The sequence below is a fragment of the Mustela erminea genome, chromosome 19 (assembly GCF_009829155.1).
Source record: "Mustela erminea isolate mMusErm1 chromosome 19, mMusErm1.Pri, whole genome shotgun sequence".
Lineage (NCBI taxonomy): Eukaryota > Metazoa > Chordata > Mammalia > Carnivora > Mustelidae > Mustela > Mustela erminea.
In genome coordinates, this window is record NC_045632.1 from 5,776,795 (window position 1) to 5,795,333 (window position 18,539).

General features: G+C 49.4%; 1 protein-coding gene across 7 annotated transcripts in view; it reads left to right on the top strand.

The window, feature by feature from the left end:
* Positions 1 to 18,539, top strand: part of MYH14 (myosin heavy chain 14) — a 102,491-nt gene that overhangs the window by 43,668 nt on the left and 40,284 nt on the right. For all 7 annotated transcript variants that reach the window (XM_032325766.1, XM_032325767.1, XM_032325773.1 and 4 more), the window contains 7 exons: positions 5,690 to 5,785; positions 7,953 to 8,071; positions 9,294 to 9,446; positions 9,617 to 9,790; positions 10,116 to 10,289; positions 11,658 to 11,772; positions 15,218 to 15,405. In XM_032325766.1, the coding sequence (XP_032181657.1) occupies positions 5,690 to 5,785; positions 7,953 to 8,071; positions 9,294 to 9,446; positions 9,617 to 9,790; positions 10,116 to 10,289; positions 11,658 to 11,772; positions 15,218 to 15,405 (1,019 nt within the window). The remainder of the gene's footprint in view (positions 1 to 5,689; positions 5,786 to 7,952; positions 8,072 to 9,293; positions 9,447 to 9,616; positions 9,791 to 10,115; positions 10,290 to 11,657; positions 11,773 to 15,217; positions 15,406 to 18,539) is intronic.

The window sequence follows — 18,539 nt, forward strand, 5'->3', positions numbered from 1 at the left end:
AGCATCTAGGCGGAGGGAACTGCCAAGGCAAAGGCCTGGTGGCAAGACAGTGTTGGAGAAGCTGATGGGGGGCAGCTGGGGTGGCTGGTTGGAGTAAGCGAGGATACCCTGGGGCCAGAGGGGCTGGGAGGGTCAGGTTTCCCAAGACCCTGGTAAGGGCTCACATTGAATCCCAGAAATACTAGGGACCAGGGAAGGAACTCTTCCCTGTGAACAGGCAAGCTCAAGTTCATTCATGTAAACATTTACAGAGCACCTACTCTATGCAGAGCACATGGGCAGCAGATGAGTAAGGAACAGATACTTTCCACAGGAAGTTATGATTTCAGTGGAAATGGAGAAAAAATAATATTTGTTGCATACCCTGCCATGCCCTGCAAATTATACCCAAACCTGGTTTTTCAGGCTTGCTTTTTTTTAACTTCTTTTTATTATTATTGAAAGTCATGTTAGTTTCAGGTATACAGTATATGGATTCAACAAATTCTTTTCATCAGTGCTTATCCCAAGTGTAGCCACCGTCTGCCTTTTTTTTTTTTTTTTGTCCTTTGAGAGAGAATCCACGTACCGTAAAATTCACCATTGTCAAGTGTACAGTGCAGCCATTTGTTGCGAATGTACAATTGCACTAATTCTAGACACCAAGTCCTTTCTTAACAGCCATTTTTTTTTTCTGGACAAGATCTGACATTTTAACAAGTATGAAACTCAGAAAGAATATAATCAGTACTATATAATCAGCTCCCAGGCCCGGGCTACCTCTGTCCACAGTTTCCCACGTGTCCCTCAGAGCAAGGCGTCTTGAAGCCATAAGGCCAGTGATCTTCCTTCTGTTTTCAGAGTTTGTTCAAAAAACTTTTTATTGGGAATACTTTGAGATTTACGGAAAAGTTGCAGAAAGAGTACAAAACATTGCTGTGCTCTTCTCTAAGATTCCTCGGGTGCTAACGTCTTGCCACATTTGCTTCCCGTCTGTCTTTCTAATTACTTATTCTGAGCAGTTTGAGAACAGGGGTGTGGACAAGCATGCAGCCACACCCCAACAGACTCTAGGCCAAGTGTGGGTGATGGTCCCGCAAGGCGGGAGGAAGGAGAGGAGGCAGGGACAAAGGCACAGGTGTAGTGGGGAACTTCTGTGCGGGAAACTTCTGCACAATGAGACTCCCCTTTACCCTTTGTATTAGCTTCCTGTGACCGGTCACAAACAACCACAAACACAGTGGTTTAAATCAACACCCACTGATTTTCTTATAATGCTGGAGGCCGGGAGTCCAAAACCAGTCTTCACCGGCAGGGTTGGTTTCCTCTGGCGGCTCAAAAGGAGAATCCATTTTCTTGCCTTCTCTGACTTCAAAGCACATCCCTGTAACCTCTGCTCACGTGGCGTTCTCCCTCGGCTTCCCTTTTATGAGGACCCTGTAGCTAGAGCCCACCTGTGTAATCCAGAGTTCATCTCCCATCTCAGCATTCCCAGTCACATCGGTGAAGTCCATTTTGCTCTGCCAGGTAACATTTCCTGGTGGGGAATTAGGAATGTGGACCTCTCTGGGGGCGGGGAGGGATTGTCCCGCCTACCACCCTGCAGAGTCTGTCCATACATTGTGAGTAGGCTCCACCCCCGGAGCGGACTGGGGGCTCAAACCCACAAAGCCGAGATAGAGACCTTTGCGGAGATCAAGTCTGAAGCTCAACCGACTGAGCCACCCGAGCGCCCCCTGTCCGCATATTTTTAAAGAACATTTTCTTATGCAGCCACTGGATGGTACTGTCTTGGGAGCTGAGAGCACTGGCACTGTTAGCATCCCCATTCATAGACCATATTGTCCCAGTAATGTCCCTTATAACACGCAAAAGTGTTTTTTACAGGATTTTTGCCAGTTTTCCTAACAATGTACTTTAGAGCAAAAAAGGTTTCGTGACACATACACGGGCGCACACACACATACACACGCACACGCATGTGTACACATGCACACGCATTTCCCCCGGCCGGAGTACATGTACCTAGCACACTGTGCTCTCCGTCTGCCTGGAACTATTCTTTCTTATTGTTGGTGACCTTGACGTTTTTGAAGATTACAGACCAGTTGTTTTGTCTCAACTTGGGCATGTTTCCTTGCAGTTAGGATTCGGGTTACACATTTTTGGCAGGAAACTCCCAGGAGGGTGCTCCTCCCTCCCCCTCCTTCACCGCCTTTCTCTAAGTAGACAGTGTAGAAGCGAAGACACCTAAAAATGTGCCCGGAGCCTAAGCGTCCAGTTCAGGGGCTTTCTGCAAGTGAATGCCATGTATAACCAGCATCTAGGAGCCGCCTTGTGCCCCTTCCCATCGCAAGAACTGCCCCCTCACTGGCAGTGTGATCATTATTCTGGCGTCTAACAGCATTGAATTGTGTCACTTGTTTCTTTTTCTTTTTTTTTTTTTTAAGATGTTATTTATTTATTTGACAGACAGAGGTCACAAGTAGGCAGAGAGTCAGGCAGAAAGAGAGGAGGAAGCAGGCTCCTGGCTGAGCAGGGAGCCCAATGCGGGACTCGATCCCAGCACCTGGGATCATGACCTGAGCCGAAGGCAGAGGCTTAACCCACTGAGCCACCCAGGTGCCCCTGTGTCACTTGTTTCTGAATTTTGTTACAAATTCAGCATGTGTGCTTTCATGTCTGTCTTCTTCTACTCTACCCAGTGGTTGTGAAATTTGTCCATGTTCAGTGAGTGGCCGGGAGGGGGCTACTTTTGTTATTATTATTATTATTTAGGTTTTATTTATTTATTTGCCAGAGAGAGAGAGAGCACAAGCAGGGGGAGTGGCAGGCAGAGGCAGAGGGAGAAGCAGTCTCACCACTGAGCAAGGAGGCCGCCGGGGGTCTGGATCCTAGGACCCTGAGATCATGACCCGAGCCAAAGACAGACACTTAACTGACTGAGCCACTCAGGTGTCCCAGGGAAGGCGGCTTCTGAGGGGCTGGCTCCACAGGTGCATTTACTTTGTAAAAACCAGAGCCGTACCCGTGTGATTTGCGTGCTTTTCTGTACTCATTATTTGAATTTCATGCTGGAAGAGGGAGGAAAGAAAAGCACCACCGTTAAGGATTGAGACCCCAAGGGGCGCTTGGGTAGCTCAGTGGGTTAAGCCTCTGCCTTCGGTTCAGGTCATGATCTCAGGATCCTGGGATCGAGCCCTGCATTGGGCTCTTTGCTTAGTGGGGAGCCTGCTTCTCCCTTTCTTTCTCTGCCTGCCTCTCTGCCTACTTGTGATCTCTGTCTATCATATAAATAAGTAAAATCTTTAAAAAAATAAAGGATTCAGACCCTGGATTTGCCCCTCTGCTCTGCTGCTGACGAGCTGGATGATCTCGGGCAAGATGGCTCCCAGAATGTGCCTTGATTTCCCCATCTATGAAGGGGTTTCACTCCGTTCCAGACCTGTAAAATGTTACCGTAGGATCTGCTTCCCTTGGTTGTTAGGAAGTTTAAACAAGTGTATTTGTTAAGTGTTTGGAACAGGACCTGGCATGGAGTGAGTGAGAATAAGTCAGTGTCTGTTTGAACCTGTTCTGGAGTGCGTCCTTAGTGGGGTGGCTGGGCGCTGGTGTTGATCTGTAGTGTCGCCGCGAGAGCCACAGGTAGAGACCCAGCCTGAGGCGGGCGTGTTACACAGGCCACTCACCTGCCATGAGCTGCTTCCCTGTCGGAGGTGAGGGAGTTCTGAGGCAATGTCCAAGTCTGGTAAATCTCTGAACCAAGCACAGTCTTTCCTCAGATTTCACAGTGGCTACCTTCCTGGAAAAACTGCTGTGTAAGAGATTTTATTTATTTACTTATTTGAGGGAGAGAGAGAGAGATGGGTGGGGGTGGGGGCGGAGAATCACGGCAGACTCTGCGCTGAGTGCGGATCCCAACATGGGGCTCAGTCTCATGACCCTGAGCTCATGATCTGAGCCAAAACCAATAGTCGGAGGCTTCACTGACTGAGCCAGACAGATGTCCCCCAGAATCCACTGTGCATTAAAACCAAACACAAAACACTTGAGTTTATACATAAAACAGTTGGGATTTGACTCCGGTAATTATAGGCCATTATTTCACGGACACAGATGTCCAGTGGGATATTTGACGGTCACACAGGGTGTGGCAAATTCTTTGTGGCGCGGGGGGGCCTCTTCATCTGGGTCCCAACCTGCGGCGACCCTGTGATATCCAGAAACACCCCAGAAACTGCCCCCTGGCCTCCCTTGTCACGCCAACCCACACCGGGAGTTCCTGAGATGTACTCTAGGGGGCAGCACTATCCATTCACGAACAAGCGCAGTCCGCCCTCTTCTGCGGTTTCTGTATTGGCGACTTTGCCTACTCGCTAAATTTATACGTAACCCCCCAAAGAGCACCCGTGATGCTTTTACGATCATCGTGTCACTCACACAGGGGTAGAAAGTTGGAGCGGTCCAGCGCATACGCAGCTGAGTTTCAGCAAATTGGTGTTCTGCCTTCCTGTCTCGGCTCATACCATAACCCAATGTCCTTGTCTCCTTTTCACCTGCTACTGAGTGCCACATTTTTCACATCTTTTGTGCTTTTCTTATTGATGGCTTCACCGTCTAAAATGCCCCCAATGCTTAGTGCTTAATGCTGGCTAGCATTCCCAAGTGCAGGAAGGCTGTAGTGTGTCTCACAGAGAAAACGTGTAAATCCTTCAGGCTTGAGTCAGACAGCTGTTGGCCATGAGTTCAACGTTTTGGAAGCAATGTTGTATAGTAGATAAGGTATCTTTGAACTAAAGCACGCATAAAACAAGGTGATGTAGTGATCAGCTGAGGAAAATGTGACTAGAGGCTCACAGGAACAAAGCCCCGTATTTCCCATAAGTAAATTCGTGTTCATGGTCACTACAAAGAATGTAACGTGGCAAATAAGGAGACTCGACTGTGTATTTTTGCCTTTTTAAAACATAGACAGTGGTATGCTGTCTATACCATTCTGCACCTCACATTTTCCACTTGCTATTTTAGAAATCTTTTCCTGTTTAGGACACCTAGCAGGCTCGATTGCTAGAGCATGCAACTCTTGATCTTGGGGTTGTGAGTTTGAGCCCCATGTAGAGAGATAACTTAAAAATAAAATCTTAAAAAAGGAAAATCTTTCCACATTGCCCAAGACTTTCTTAATTCACTTCCACACATCCTTTTAAATCTTCTGTGTGTTGCTTTATGAAATGGACACAAGCAGACACCAAATGGTGCTAAAGCAAGCTTTGAATACAAAATACAGAATTCATGTATCTGTTCTTATGTTTTAAGACCTGCCCAGTGTCACAGATGGATTTTAAGCTGAGGGGCGGTGGTGTAATTTGACATAGAGTTGTTGTTGTTGTTGTTTTAAGATTTTATTTTAAAAGTTGGGACTATGAAAAAATCATTTTATATATTTGAGAGAGAGCATGCGTGTGCACACAAGCGGGTGGGGGAGGGGCAGAGAGAGAGAGAGAGAGGGAGGTCCTCTGTGCTGAGGGTGGGGCTCGATCCCATGGACCCCGAGATCATGACCTGTGCTGAAATCAAGAGTACAACTTCTAACCACCCAGATACCCCTGATGTAGGGTTTTTAAGCTAGATTTCTAAGGGGCTAGTTATGCCCACACAACAGGGTCTGGAGCCCCCATGAGATTGTTCTCTCTCTCTCTCTACCCCATAGCCATGCTGCGGATTGTCTCAGCCGTTCTCCAGTTTGGCAACATCGTCCTGAAGAGAGAACGGAACAACGACCAAGCCTCCATGCCTGACAACACAGGTATCCTACCCGGCCTGCAGTCCACCCATCCGACCCAGTGTTTCCCCTTCCTCCCACCAGACAGAGCGTGACACCACTCCCCGCTCCCCAGCTGGGCACGCCTCCAGGCTGTGCTGATCCTTTACCAAAATGTCATCGCTTACTCTTGTTCTGATTCTGAATGGTGTCCTCCCTGCTGAAGGTTTGAACAGCACCAGTGTACCAAAGATCCCCCGTCATCCTGGCCCCTCTGGGAAAACCGCCATTGGCATTGGGCTTATAACTTCCTGGCCTCTGTGCTTGCCATATATATACTTTTTTTTGCTTTTCAAAAGCAGAACTATAGTTGATACTCCTTTTTTATCCAATGGAAATAGCTCTGCTTCTTTATGGTCATAAAATAATACAATCTGGATGGGGTAGGGGGGCGGAATCTAGCAAAACAGAAAAGTATAAAAGCAGGGAAATGACCCACAGTCATACCCCTGAGAGGTAAGTAGTGCAACATTTTGGGGTATTTCTCTCTGGGCTTTGTTCTCTGTCCATATCTGTGTAGAAATAATTGTCAGAGAAATGGAATCATGCTTCGCCCCTTTTCCCTCAAGACAGCAAGAGCTTTGCATCCATAAAATCCTAGGGGCTCATTTTCCAAAGCTGTACCACCACAGAAGATATGAGAAAGGGGCCCCTCCCCCATGATCAATGGCACCCTCTGTGGCACTCGGGGGCTCTGTTCACATGCCCAGCAAGTGTGCCGTACATGCTCGCTCATTCATTTGTCTGATTTGTGAAGTTGGGGTCAGAGCTTGTAGACCATTTTGAAATTTGCTTTTTTCCCTTAATGCACTGAGGGTAATGCGTCCGGGTTATTAACTAGAATGCTACTGAGGTTTCTTCCTGTGGGGTCTATGGGTAGAACCATATGTCAATATAATTAATCTCCTGGGAACTGCTGGGTGTTTCATTCTCTGCATTTGCAAACATTCACTGGAGAAGGCGTCCACTGGCCAGAGGACACAGCGGAGGCTTTAGAAGCCTACAGAACATTCCTGTGACTCGTGGCAGAGCACCCGTGTACACATTCCCTGCTGTTCTTCAGGCCCCTGTTAGAGTTCTTAAATACCTTCTGTATCATGCAAAGTCACTATAGAAGAATTAGAAACTGCAATTGCAGCAAAAGAACGAAAAGAAAGAAAGAAAGAAAGAAATGCAAATTCTCATCAGCTCGCCTCTCAGAAATAATCACTGTTTATTTAATTTGGTGTTTTTCCTTCTAGATGTGTTCTTTTCCTTTCTCTTTTCTGTTGGAGCTGAGCATTTGTAGTAACCGTTTTCCCATTATGGAAGTGACAGAAGCTGGAAAACATTTCTCAACTACCATTTTTTATGCATTTTTTCCCCTACAAAAATAGGGAAAAACAAGTTGCTTTTAAATATTTATTTATTGGCCACTTCCATGGGTTTTTACTCCAATAGCTTTCCCCCCAAAATTATATTAGCAAATCTCCAGGCATACAGAGAAGTGGAAAGAATTTTTATAGCAAACCCCCAGATATCCACCACCTACATTCTGCCATTAACATTTTACTACACTTGGTTTATTGGGTATCTTTCCACACATCGGTCATCCATCCTGTAGTCTGGTGCATTTCAAAGTTGCAGATTTCTGTGCCTTTCAGCATGTACATGAGTAGTTCACATGTGTACTCATCAGCTCGCATGTGCATATCACTTACCGGTATCCAGTATTTGCTTACAGTTGTTCCTTTGGCGTGGGACATACAAATCATGAAATGCACACATCTTAAGTGTACCATGTAACGAGCGCTGATAATTTTCAGTGACCGCAGAACACATGTTCAAATGGAGGATCCCTGACTCCCTAACCAGTCCCTGGTTGCTGGGCATTCGACCTGTGTCTTGTTTTCCTCCATCATCACCCAGGCTGCAATGAACATCCTCTTGGTCCAGTCTTTGCTTGCCTCCGGGATTATTGATCCCATCTCGGGGTCCCAGAGAGAATTGTTGGCCCAGAGGACGTACACACTTTTAGGATTGTATTGCTTCTAGTGGGAGAGGCTGGGCCCCTTCTCTGGCCCACCAGCAGTGGGGACGACCCCCTCTGCTGCACTCAGTGGCCACTGCCATGTCCCGGGGCCAATCAGACCTTTGTGCCTATCACCCTCAGCTGCACAGAAGCTCTGCCGCCTCCTGGGACTGGGGGTGACGGACTTCTCCCGCGCCCTGCTCACTCCCCGCATCAAAGTTGGCCGAGACTACGTGCAGAAGGCACAGACCAAGGAGCAGGTGGGTAGGCCTTGGAGGGGTAGGAGGGGTGCGGGGAGAGCCAGGCGCCAGGGTCCTGGGCCTTCAAGCAGCGTATGCTGGTTTTTCTCTCACTCAACAAACTTTGGCTGATTGCCCCATGACCAGCTCTGGTTCTGGTGCTAGGATAAAATTAGTGATGGAAACAAAGATCATGCCTTCGTGGAGCTCTAGCCAAAGTAGGGAACAGATCCTAAAAGGAGATATAAGCAGTGAGGCCTTCTATGAAAAAGGGGGTTTCTGTGCCAGGGAAGTCCTCTCTGACAAGGTGATATTTGAGTTTGGACCTAGATAGTTCAAGGCAGAAGGAATGGCTCTGGGGCTGGAGCAGGCTTGGCGAATTGAGAACATCAAGGAGATCAGTGAGGCTAGAGAGTGGAGCAGAGAGGTTGGAAGGGGACAGATCATGCAGGGTCTTAGGGGACACAGAAAGGAGGTGGGTTTTATTCAGAGTGCAGTAGGACACCAGTGAGAGTTTAAGCCAGGGAGCAACCTGCTTCGGTTTGTCTTTTATAAAGATCCCCTTGTCTACTGCATGGAGAATTGGATCCCGGGGGTACAGGTGGGAACAGGGAGGCAAAAGGAGGCTGCTGTCATAGTCCAGAAAAGTGACGATAATGGTGGGACTGGGGAGAAGTGAACCCATGGTAGAGGTTTTCAGAATCCAGCTTTCAGGCAGAGGCCTCTGCCTGGACCCAGGCTGGCCCCTTGAAACAAGTATTAGGGTGAAGAAGACACAGTGGGGGACATGGGGGCCAGAGATTGGGGGTCACGTGAGAGACCAGGTTCCGCTCTCAGCTGAGGTACTATTGTTGGGATCCATTTTACAGATGAAGAAACTGAGGCACAGAGAGGTTTAGTCACATGCCTGAGGCCACAGAGCTTCTAAGGGGCAGAGTCAGGCTTCAAACCCATGTTGTCAGACTCCAGAGTCCAACCTCTTAACTGTTACGCTGGCAAAATTGGTTCAAGTGTTGGGGGCAGGGAGGATGAATGAACTAATGTGTCCCACGCACTTCACATGCTGCCTGGCGCATAGTAGGGCTCTGAACTGGTTGGTGTTATCATTAATGTCATAATTCTTGATGAGCTGTGAGGGGACCCCAGTCCACACTAGTGTCTCCTTGCTGGGGGTCAGGCTGGGGCTGCAGGGGCAGGGCCATGCCCTCACCATGTGCCACCCGCACCCCCCCGCCCGCCACAGGCTGACTTTGCACTGGAGGCCCTGGCCAAGGCCACCTACGAGCGCCTCTTCCGCTGGCTGGTCCTGCGCCTCAACCGTGCCTTGGACCGCAGTCCCCGCCAGGGCGCTTCCTTTCTGGGCATCCTGGACATCGCTGGCTTTGAGATCTTCCAGGTCTGCACTTGGTACCAGGCTGGGGCTGGGAGGGCTCTGTCAGCCTGGCTCTCTGTCCTCTCCCTCTGGGTGTCTGCCCCCTCCCTCTGGGTGTCTGTCCACCAAGTCCCCCCCGTCCCCCACTACCCTGGTCTCTGTCCCCTCTCTCACCTGTCCCCTCACCCCCGCAGCTGAACTCCTTCGAGCAGCTGTGCATCAACTACACCAACGAGAAGCTACAGCAGCTCTTCAACCACACCATGTTCGTGCTGGAGCAGGAGGAGTACCAGCGCGAGGGCATCCCCTGGACCTTCCTCGACTTCGGCCTCGACCTACAGCCCTGCATCGACCTCATTGAGCGGCCGGTGAGCCTGAGGGTCCTCCCACCTCCCCAGCTACGAGATCCCAGCCCTTGGCCCGCCTCCAGCCCTGCTGGGGCTTCCGGGCTCAAAACTTGTGTGTGATGGCGTCTGCTTTGTAGATGCGTGGCCACTAGATGCTTGGGCCCTGGATATGCCTGCCATGGGACCGGCTTGGGCCAAAGCGCTCGTCAGCAGCTAGAACTGTAACTGTTGTTCTCATGTTCAGTCGTATGTCCTTGTGCCTCTTCCAAGAGCTACAAGTTCGCAGTAACCTAAGTGTCTACTATGTGGGGATCTGACGCCCTCTTCCCTTCTTGTTGGTGCTTAGGCTAACCCCCCCGGACTCCTGGCCCTGCTGGATGAGGAGTGCTGGTTCCCGAAGGCTACCGACAAGTCCTTTGTAGAGAAGGTAGCCCAGGAGCAAGGAGGCCATCCCAAGTTCCAGCGGCCAAGGAACCTGCGGGACCAGGCTGACTTCAGCGTCCTGCACTATGCGGGCAAGGTGGGGGCTGGGCTGGGGCCTGTGGGCAGGGGTGGGGACCACTCGGCTGCAGATGCAGGGAGAATGCAGAGAGAATGCAGGACCCCCCACCATGTCCCCCGGAACAAGACATTGGCCAGGGCCAGGAAAGCCCAAGGACAACCAGGCATGCTGTCTGATGAAGTCAGCAAAAGCTTGCTCAGGAAGTGGTATTTCCAGGAGCCTTGGAGGGGTGGATAGGAGTTCTCTACAAGGAGAATTATGTGCGTTTTATACCCTCATTCGGCAAAGACATGCCTTTTGTGTGCTGAGCAAAGCTGGGGCCCCACGCTGGGCATGGTTTCTGCCCTCACAGGTTTCCTGATCTGGGAGAGGGACAAAGACCATGAGAATAAAATGCTGCTAGGTGCTTCAGTGGGGGCAGTGTCAAAGCTGAGAGAGGGAATGCCAGGAGAGGTTTCAGAGGAGAGTAAGGCTCGATTTGGAATTTAAATCAAGGGTCAGCAAACATCTTCTGTACATAGTTTCAGTTTTGTGGGCCAGACAGTCTCTGCCGCAGCTACTCTCTTCTGCCACTGTAGTGCGAAAGACACCCTGGGGAATACATAAAGGAATATATAATTGAGGGCCATATTCCAATAAAACTTTATCTATAAAAAGGTGGCAAGGCCAGATTTGGCCTGTGGGCAGTCATTTGCCAATCCATGGCTCAAATGATGAGTAACAGCCAGCAAAGAATGGGTGAAGGATGGCACGTGCTGTCCAGGGATAAGGAACAGCATACAGAGGCTGGGAGGCAGGAGACCTCTGTGCTCCATGTCTATCCCTCACTCCCTCTTCCACACATCATCTAAGACCTCCTGGGGGCCCAGCTCTGCCCTGTGGGTTAGACCTGAGCCCTGGCCTCAGGGAACCACTGTCTGGTGGGGGGCACATGTGTGGGGGACTGTGCCTGTCAAGACTGACTCTGGAAGCCTCAGAGCAAAGCCTCAAATACTGGGAAGGAGCCAGCCTTGTGAAAATCCACGGTGAGGGAATCACAGGCGTTGGGAATGGCAGGGGTAAACCTGAGGTGGAAATCAGCTTGCATGTTTGAGGAACAGTGAGGAGCCCAGTGTGGCTGGAATAGAATGGATAAGGAAGAAGTGATGGTGGGCGAGGTTCTCCAGCTGGGTGGAGGGAGGACAGATAAGGAAAGTAGAGGGAAAGGGGCCCTACCTGCGGAGGGTGCAGTTCTGGGAATAGACACAAGGTGGCACCGATGCTCTCTGATCCATGGGGAACCCTGCTGGAGCTGGTGCTCTCATAGCTTCTGAGAGGTTCCATGGGAAATTGGGAGAGCTGGTGAAACTGAAGTCTCACCACCTTCCTCTGCCCGGCTTCACCCAGGTCGACTACAAGGCCAACGAGTGGCTGATGAAGAACATGGACCCTCTGAATGACAATGTTGCTGCCCTGCTCCACCTGAGCACGGACAAGCTAACGGCAGAGATCTGGAAAGATGGTGAGGGCCAGCTTCTCCAGGCCCTGTCCCTGGAGCTCTGTGCATCCCTTTCCCCAGCCCACAGTGTGAACACCTTTGCTCTAGAGGCTAAGTTCTAAATGGAAGTTGTCTGCTCGGACGCAGAACTGAGGCGGGCAGGCCAGACGGCCTCCTGGTAGTGTTTCCAATCAGTGACTGAGTGGTTGGTTAGTTGCTGTCTTAAGCCAGTATCATACTCAGTGACCAAACACACTTATCCTTAATCAGAAACAAGATGAGGGTGCCCATAGTCAGCACTGCTGGGAAACACGGTTTTAGCAATACTAGCCTCTGCAATCAGACTGGAAAGAGAAATAACTATATTGCTATTATAAAGGAAGAGAGAAAGTTATTCATTGTAGATGGCATATAATCCCTAAAAAAGAAAAAATCAAGAGATTTGACTGAACAAGAATTAATCACAAGAGAACTCAGCAGCATGGTGTTTTTATAGATAGTCAGCTTTGGGGCTTTGCTTTTTTGGCTCTCACAAAGTTCCCGTCAGGGCCCCCAGGGAAGAAGAAAGGAACGACAGATCACGATGTCATTTGGGAGAGCTTTCCTGCTGCAACAAGGCTTATGTGGGTTTAGCCATCAGTCTTTCTGGAATGGCCTTTCTGGGAGGCACGGGCAGAAAAGCCAAATGTCTTTGGCATGAACCTTGTAGTTTTCCAAACCTTGTCCACCACTCCCCATCCTTAGAGGAGAGGTGATTTTTTTTTTTTAAGAATTTATTTATTTGACAGAGAGTGAGAGAAGGAGAGAAAGCACAAGTGGGGGGAGCAGCAGAGGGAGAGGGGGAAGCAGGCTCCCCGATGAGCAGGGAGCCCGATGCGGGACTCGATCCCAGGATCCTGAGATCATGACCCAAGCCGAAGGCAGACGCTTAATCCACTGAGCCACCCAAGTGCCCCAAGGAGAGGTGATTTTAACAACCAGTGGAACCAGCATCTTGGTTTCTCCCAATTCAAGGCTTCCAGAATCTGTCAGTTTGCCTTAGCCTTTTTCTTGACATGAAAAGTGTAGTTGTGAGTGCCAGCCCAGGCAATGAGACAAGAGAACAAAATAAGCAAACGTGTGCTTCCCAGACGAACTCATGGAACAAAGGGTGTGAGGTGCCTCAATGGTGGTGAGCTGGTTTTAGACCGAGAGATCTGATGATGGTGTCTTGCGTGGTTTATACATGATGGACCGACAAGCAGGGTTTGATGTCCAGTAACAGGCAGATTACACAAGAATCCTCTCTTCAGCCTGAAAAATCCTTCCACACCGACACACTGACACTTCTTCAAAAACTGTGTCCCATTCAAGGACACAGCACGCTCCCCCACCACTGTGATCCCTCACATCTCACATCTCATAGGTGCCCAGCCCCCCAGGGGTTCCAAGAGTGAAGTGGAAGTTGGGAAGCCTTTTGAATCCTGTACTCGAACTTGGCACAGTGCTATTTCCTCCACGACTCTCTTGAACAAAGCAAATCACAACAGCCCAGACTCAAGGAGCTGCTGCAAGGGAGGGACAGGGACAGTGGCTGTTTGTGCATCAATCTCTATGACAGCTTCCCTGAGCTCAGAGTCGGGTGCTCAGCGTCCTGGTAGCCCAGAGGGGGAAGGCGGATGAGACAGGCTCTCCTCAGAGAGGCAACCTCAACAAACTGGGGAGGAGTATTGAGCTACCTGGCAGCCAGGGCAAAAAGGAATACGTAATGAAACAGACAGATTTAACCTCTAGAGAGATTTTTTTTCCCCCTTGGCATTAAATTCTCATAAAGGTCGTTCATCCTTTCAGTCACCTTTGTTTCCCTCAGTGGTAGACACAAAGGCTAATGGGACAATCCCCCTGGCTTTAGAAGTTCACGGTCAGCACTGAAGTTTTCCCTCCTGCTTTGCCTGGTGCTGTTGACTAATAATGCTCTCTTTTTTTTCTGCCACCTTCCCTCTCTCTCCTCCCTTCTCTTGCTGTTCCTTTTACATCTCCTGCCCCATCTCTCTGCCCCTCCCCTCATCTGTCCTCACCTCCCCCCCCAAGAACATGGGGGTTTCCAGCAATTCGCTTTTCTTGGCTCCTTCCCACTGTCACCCCCAGGATCTTCAGGGAGGCGCGGCTCTGCCATTTCTCCGTCAGGGGGTGGGTGTTGCTGTGCATCCATGGGTGAGATTTGCCGGCCGAGGAGGGTGGGCCTGTCAGACCGGGTACCTGACTTTGAATGTCTGTCCCCTCTCCTCCACGTGGAGGACTCTTGCCTTTCTCCCCCTTCCTTGGCGCTTCCCTCAGCAGTTTCCAGACTTTCCATAGCAGCACATGCCTTCTAACTAGACCACATGTAAGGGGACAAGCAATTATGATAATACCAGCTGGTGTTTACTAAATACTTAGTATGTGCAAAGCCCGTTTACGATTACGAAGCCCTAGAATCCGCTGAACAACCCAGAGAGGCAGGTGTTAGTACTACTAACCCCATGATACAGAGGACACTGAAGTCCTGAGAGGTTATGTCACCTGCCTGAGGTCACACAGCCATTAAGGGACAGAGCTGAGATTTGAACCTGGGACCTCGGGTCCCAGATCCTCTGTTTTCCTCCATGCTGTAAGAACTTCATTATCCTTTTGATGGTAGCTGGGAGTTTGGCAGTGAGAGGGAGCATTAAATCTGGGGAGGAAGAGACCATAGGTGAGCCCCGCTGCACACCAGGCCCTGCCCGGAAGTCAGATTTACCTGGTTGACCCTCCTTATTGAGGGCTGCAGGACGTCAGGGTCCACCCCACCTGCAGAAACCTGGCAGGATTTAGAACAGAATTCGAGGGGAAGGAGGAGGTATTTCTCACTAGCTGAAGTGACACCATCAAATGACAAGATCAGACCATACTGGGAAATTGGTTCGGTGAAGGCAGTCTGTCTTCTTTGACACACTGCACATAAAACCCAGGCTTTATTACATTTTTTTAGTGGGACATCGTTTTAAGTTCCTAAAAAATGCCACAAGCTGTGTTCAGGATCTCCGGCACCCTGTGTCTGCCTGTAAAACGGGAACGGTTCTTCCAGGCAGAGAGGAAGTGCTCGGTAAGCCTGTGCTGTCATCATCGGCACCTGTGGATAAGGAGTGTGGAGATGGAGATCTCATCCTTGAGAAGATGAGAGGTCAGAGGCCAGGGTCCTTGAGGACTCACCCTAGCTGGGTTCAAATCCTAGAGCTGCATTTTCTAAGCTGTGTGGCCTCAGGTGCCGTCTTCCACCTCTCTGAGCTTCCTGTCTGAGTTTACACAGCAGTCCAGGGGGCTGACAACACCTACCTTAGCAGTGTTTCATATGTAAAGCGCCAGGTCCTAGCAAGGACAAGATCCCTGAACTTTAACCAAGTTTAACCAGGCCACCTACAACTGATGCCTGACCCCCTTCTTCCTCTGCCTCTGTGTCCTCTTCCCATAGTGGAGGGCATCGTGGGGCTGGAGCAGGTGAGCAGCCTTGGGGATGGCCCACCAGGGGGCCGCCCCCGCCGGGGCATGTTCCGAACAGTGGGACAGCTCTACAAGGAGTCCCTGAGCCGCCTCATGGCCACACTCAGCAACACCAACCCCAGCTTCGTCCGCTGTATCGTCCCCAACCATGAGAAGAGGGTGAGTGATCAGCCTGGGAAGTGGGGGCAACTCTGGCAGCGGGTAAAGGCCTGGCCACTGGCCTTGGCTGGAGCCTGGCTCACCTCGGACTGGGTGTGTGACCTTGACCTTGACCAAGTCGCTTTCCCTCCCAGGCTCAGTGCTCTGTTAGGAAAACTTACTCATTCAATTCATGGGACTTAAATTTTACTGAGCACCTATTAAGGGCCAGGTGTTGGGGATACTTTTGAGAGGAAAGCATGGCCAACTCCTATTCTCACAGTCTGAGAGGGAGCACAGACATTCAACTGAGCAACCATAATGAATGTCCGATTGAATTTGTAGGGGTAGGTATCCCCTACAGTTTAATCTGGTCTGTGAAGTCAGGGAAGCCTCCCTGGAGGAGGTGGTGATTGAGCCATGAAGGATAAGTGGTATGCTGAGGAGAGAACAGCTTGTGCAAAGGTCTGGTGGGATATTGGGGCATGAAAGGTACAGGGGATGGAATGAAGGCTGTTGGGGCTGGGGGTGTCATGTCAGGGTGGGGAGACCATGCCTGGCTTCCCAGGCCACCAAAAGGTTTTCTTGTTAGGACAATCAGAGAATGGGCCCTGTAGAGAAGGGTCAATATGGGTGGAAAATGAAATACAGCAATAAGTGCCCAAGGCTTCTCCTGTCCTCAGAAAATAGGAACTATAGTTCCTGTGTGTGTGTGTGTGTGGTGTCTGCTTATACTATATCCTATCAAATCTAAGATACATTTATTTCTCACACTTTAGCATCTCTGAAGTTGGGGGGGGTGGCCTGCAATCAGTGGCCTGTCAGAGGATGATTGACAGGAGTTGGTCTTTCTTGACAGTATATAAAGTAACAGCATGTTTTGCAACTGATGGAGGCTTGTATTTGATGAAATACTGTGCATAGATTCACCCATTTCTCCAAGGAGTCCTGGTTCTTTTCCATGAATGGTGTTTGGAATCTAAGGATCTGGGTGTTAGGTATGCTCAGCGGTATTAGAACTTCTCAGCAAACAGCTTCGTATATACACACAAGTGCATAAACATTCACAAACACACTTTTTTTCTTAAGTCATATCTACACCCAACGTGGGGCTCGAACTCACGACCCCAAGATCAAGAGTCATGTGCTTCTCTGACTGAGCCAACCAGGCGCCCCTGTATACACACATTTATATCTATATTGATTTCTATAAATATCTCTACATATGGAAAACTCTGAGTTCACACCAATGTGCCAAGTTCTCAATATCCCAAAGTTCATTGTAACTTTTTCCTCATACAAATTTGTAACTCTTTGTGTGTGTGTGTGTGTAATAGTGAGAAACTTGGATCCTACAAAATACTACACATTTATGTGTTTTCTCAGTCCCTTTTCATGTAATCCATCTCTTAGCCCTCCTGACACCTCCCACACTCAAGCCTGCCCAATATTTTGTAAGAGAGTGGGATGGAAGGGGGAAGAAGACATCAATGTGAGACCATCCTATTTATCATTTCTGACTACAGCTCTCTCCAGCTATTTCCTTGGGGCTGTTTTGATTGAGAGACAGTCAGCTAAGGTGGCTTAAGCAAAAACGAGAATGTATGAACTCACGTGATTGAAATTCCATGGTGGGGTTCAGTTATAGCTGGATCCAGGTGTGCAAATGGGGTGTCAGGGATCTTTTTCCTTTGCTTGACTCTGTGTTGACTTCATTCTGAAGGTATCTCATTTTCGCTCTCTTTCTTTCTCTTATTCCCCTCAGGGTGGCAAGGGAGCCCCCTAGTAGCTCCTAACTTTGGTTCTCCCAGTTCAGCAACCTTGGAGGAAAAAGTGGGGCTCTTGTCCAGTGTCCTCATTGGTCTAGCATGGGTCTTGTGCCCACCCCAGAATCACATACTCTGATTGGCCAGGCCTGGGTCACATGACCACGTGTGGCTCCAGTATCCCACTGAAAGCTGTAGGGGAGAATAAGTTCTCTCCCACAGTAGTGAAGCCTTATTGCTAAGAAAGGGGGACACCTATACTAATAAAAGGAAAATCCATTTTGCCACAACATTAACAATCTGAGGAAAGAGGCTTTTATCTGCTTTTTCATTGTTGAGTCCCCAGTGCCTCAAACAGTGCTTGGCAGATATTCAATAAATGTTTGACAGTTGCATAAATATAAGATATATATGCTTCAGTGGCCCCACAAAAAGATCCAGAATGGCGGTTCTTGTGTTTTAATATCCTTCCCGAGACATTCACGTTCTATTCTGGGCTGTGGCCTGGATGTTGGATTTTGGTTTTTTTGGTGTTTTGTTTTGTTTTTAAAGCTTCCCAGAGGGTGCTAGTTTACAGCCAGGGTTGAAGAACAACTGATCTAGAAGGTTCTGTAAGAAACTGGGGATTGTGGAGCACCTGGGACGCTCAGTCAGTTAAGAGTCCAACTCCTGATTTCAGCTCAGGTCTTGACTTCAGGATGATCCCAGGGTCGTGAGCTCAAGCCTGGGCATTGGGCTTCATGCTGGGTATGAGGCCTACAGAAAGAAAGGAAGGAAGGGAGGGAGAGAGGAAGGAGGGAGGGAGAGGGAGGGAAGGAAGGAGGAGAGGAGGAAAGAAAGAATGAAGAGGGAAGGAAGGAAGGAAGAAAGGAAGAAAGAGAGAAGAGAGAAGAGAAACTGGGGGTTGTGTTCCCACTCTGGGGGCCTGGACAAGACAAGAGAACTCTTTAAGAATGTCGTTTAAATTTTTGTACTGTTTAGATTTTTTTTTAGAAGCAATTTAAAATGAAAAAAGGCAACAGAAGTTAGCTACTCCAAAATATTGATGCATGGGTGTTATTTACACATCACCTTTCCAGGGAGGCCATTCACCAACTATCCCCCATGCAAATTCAGCACTCCCCGCCCTCCCTGGGGCTCTTTCTGCCTTAGCACACACTTGTTGCTCCCGTCCTACGTTGACTTAGTGACTAATTTCTTGTCCTCGTTGTCAGCCTCTGCAGCTGGACAATGAACTCCCCCAGGGCAGGCATCTCTACCTGGCGGGCAGTAGGTGCTCAGGAAATTATAGGTTGACCCGTGCGAAATCGCCCATGATTTCTGATCTGCCGGTAGGGCCAGCCCTGGTTTCCCCAGGCGGCTGCCGTCCAGTGCGAGGCGCCCCCGTGT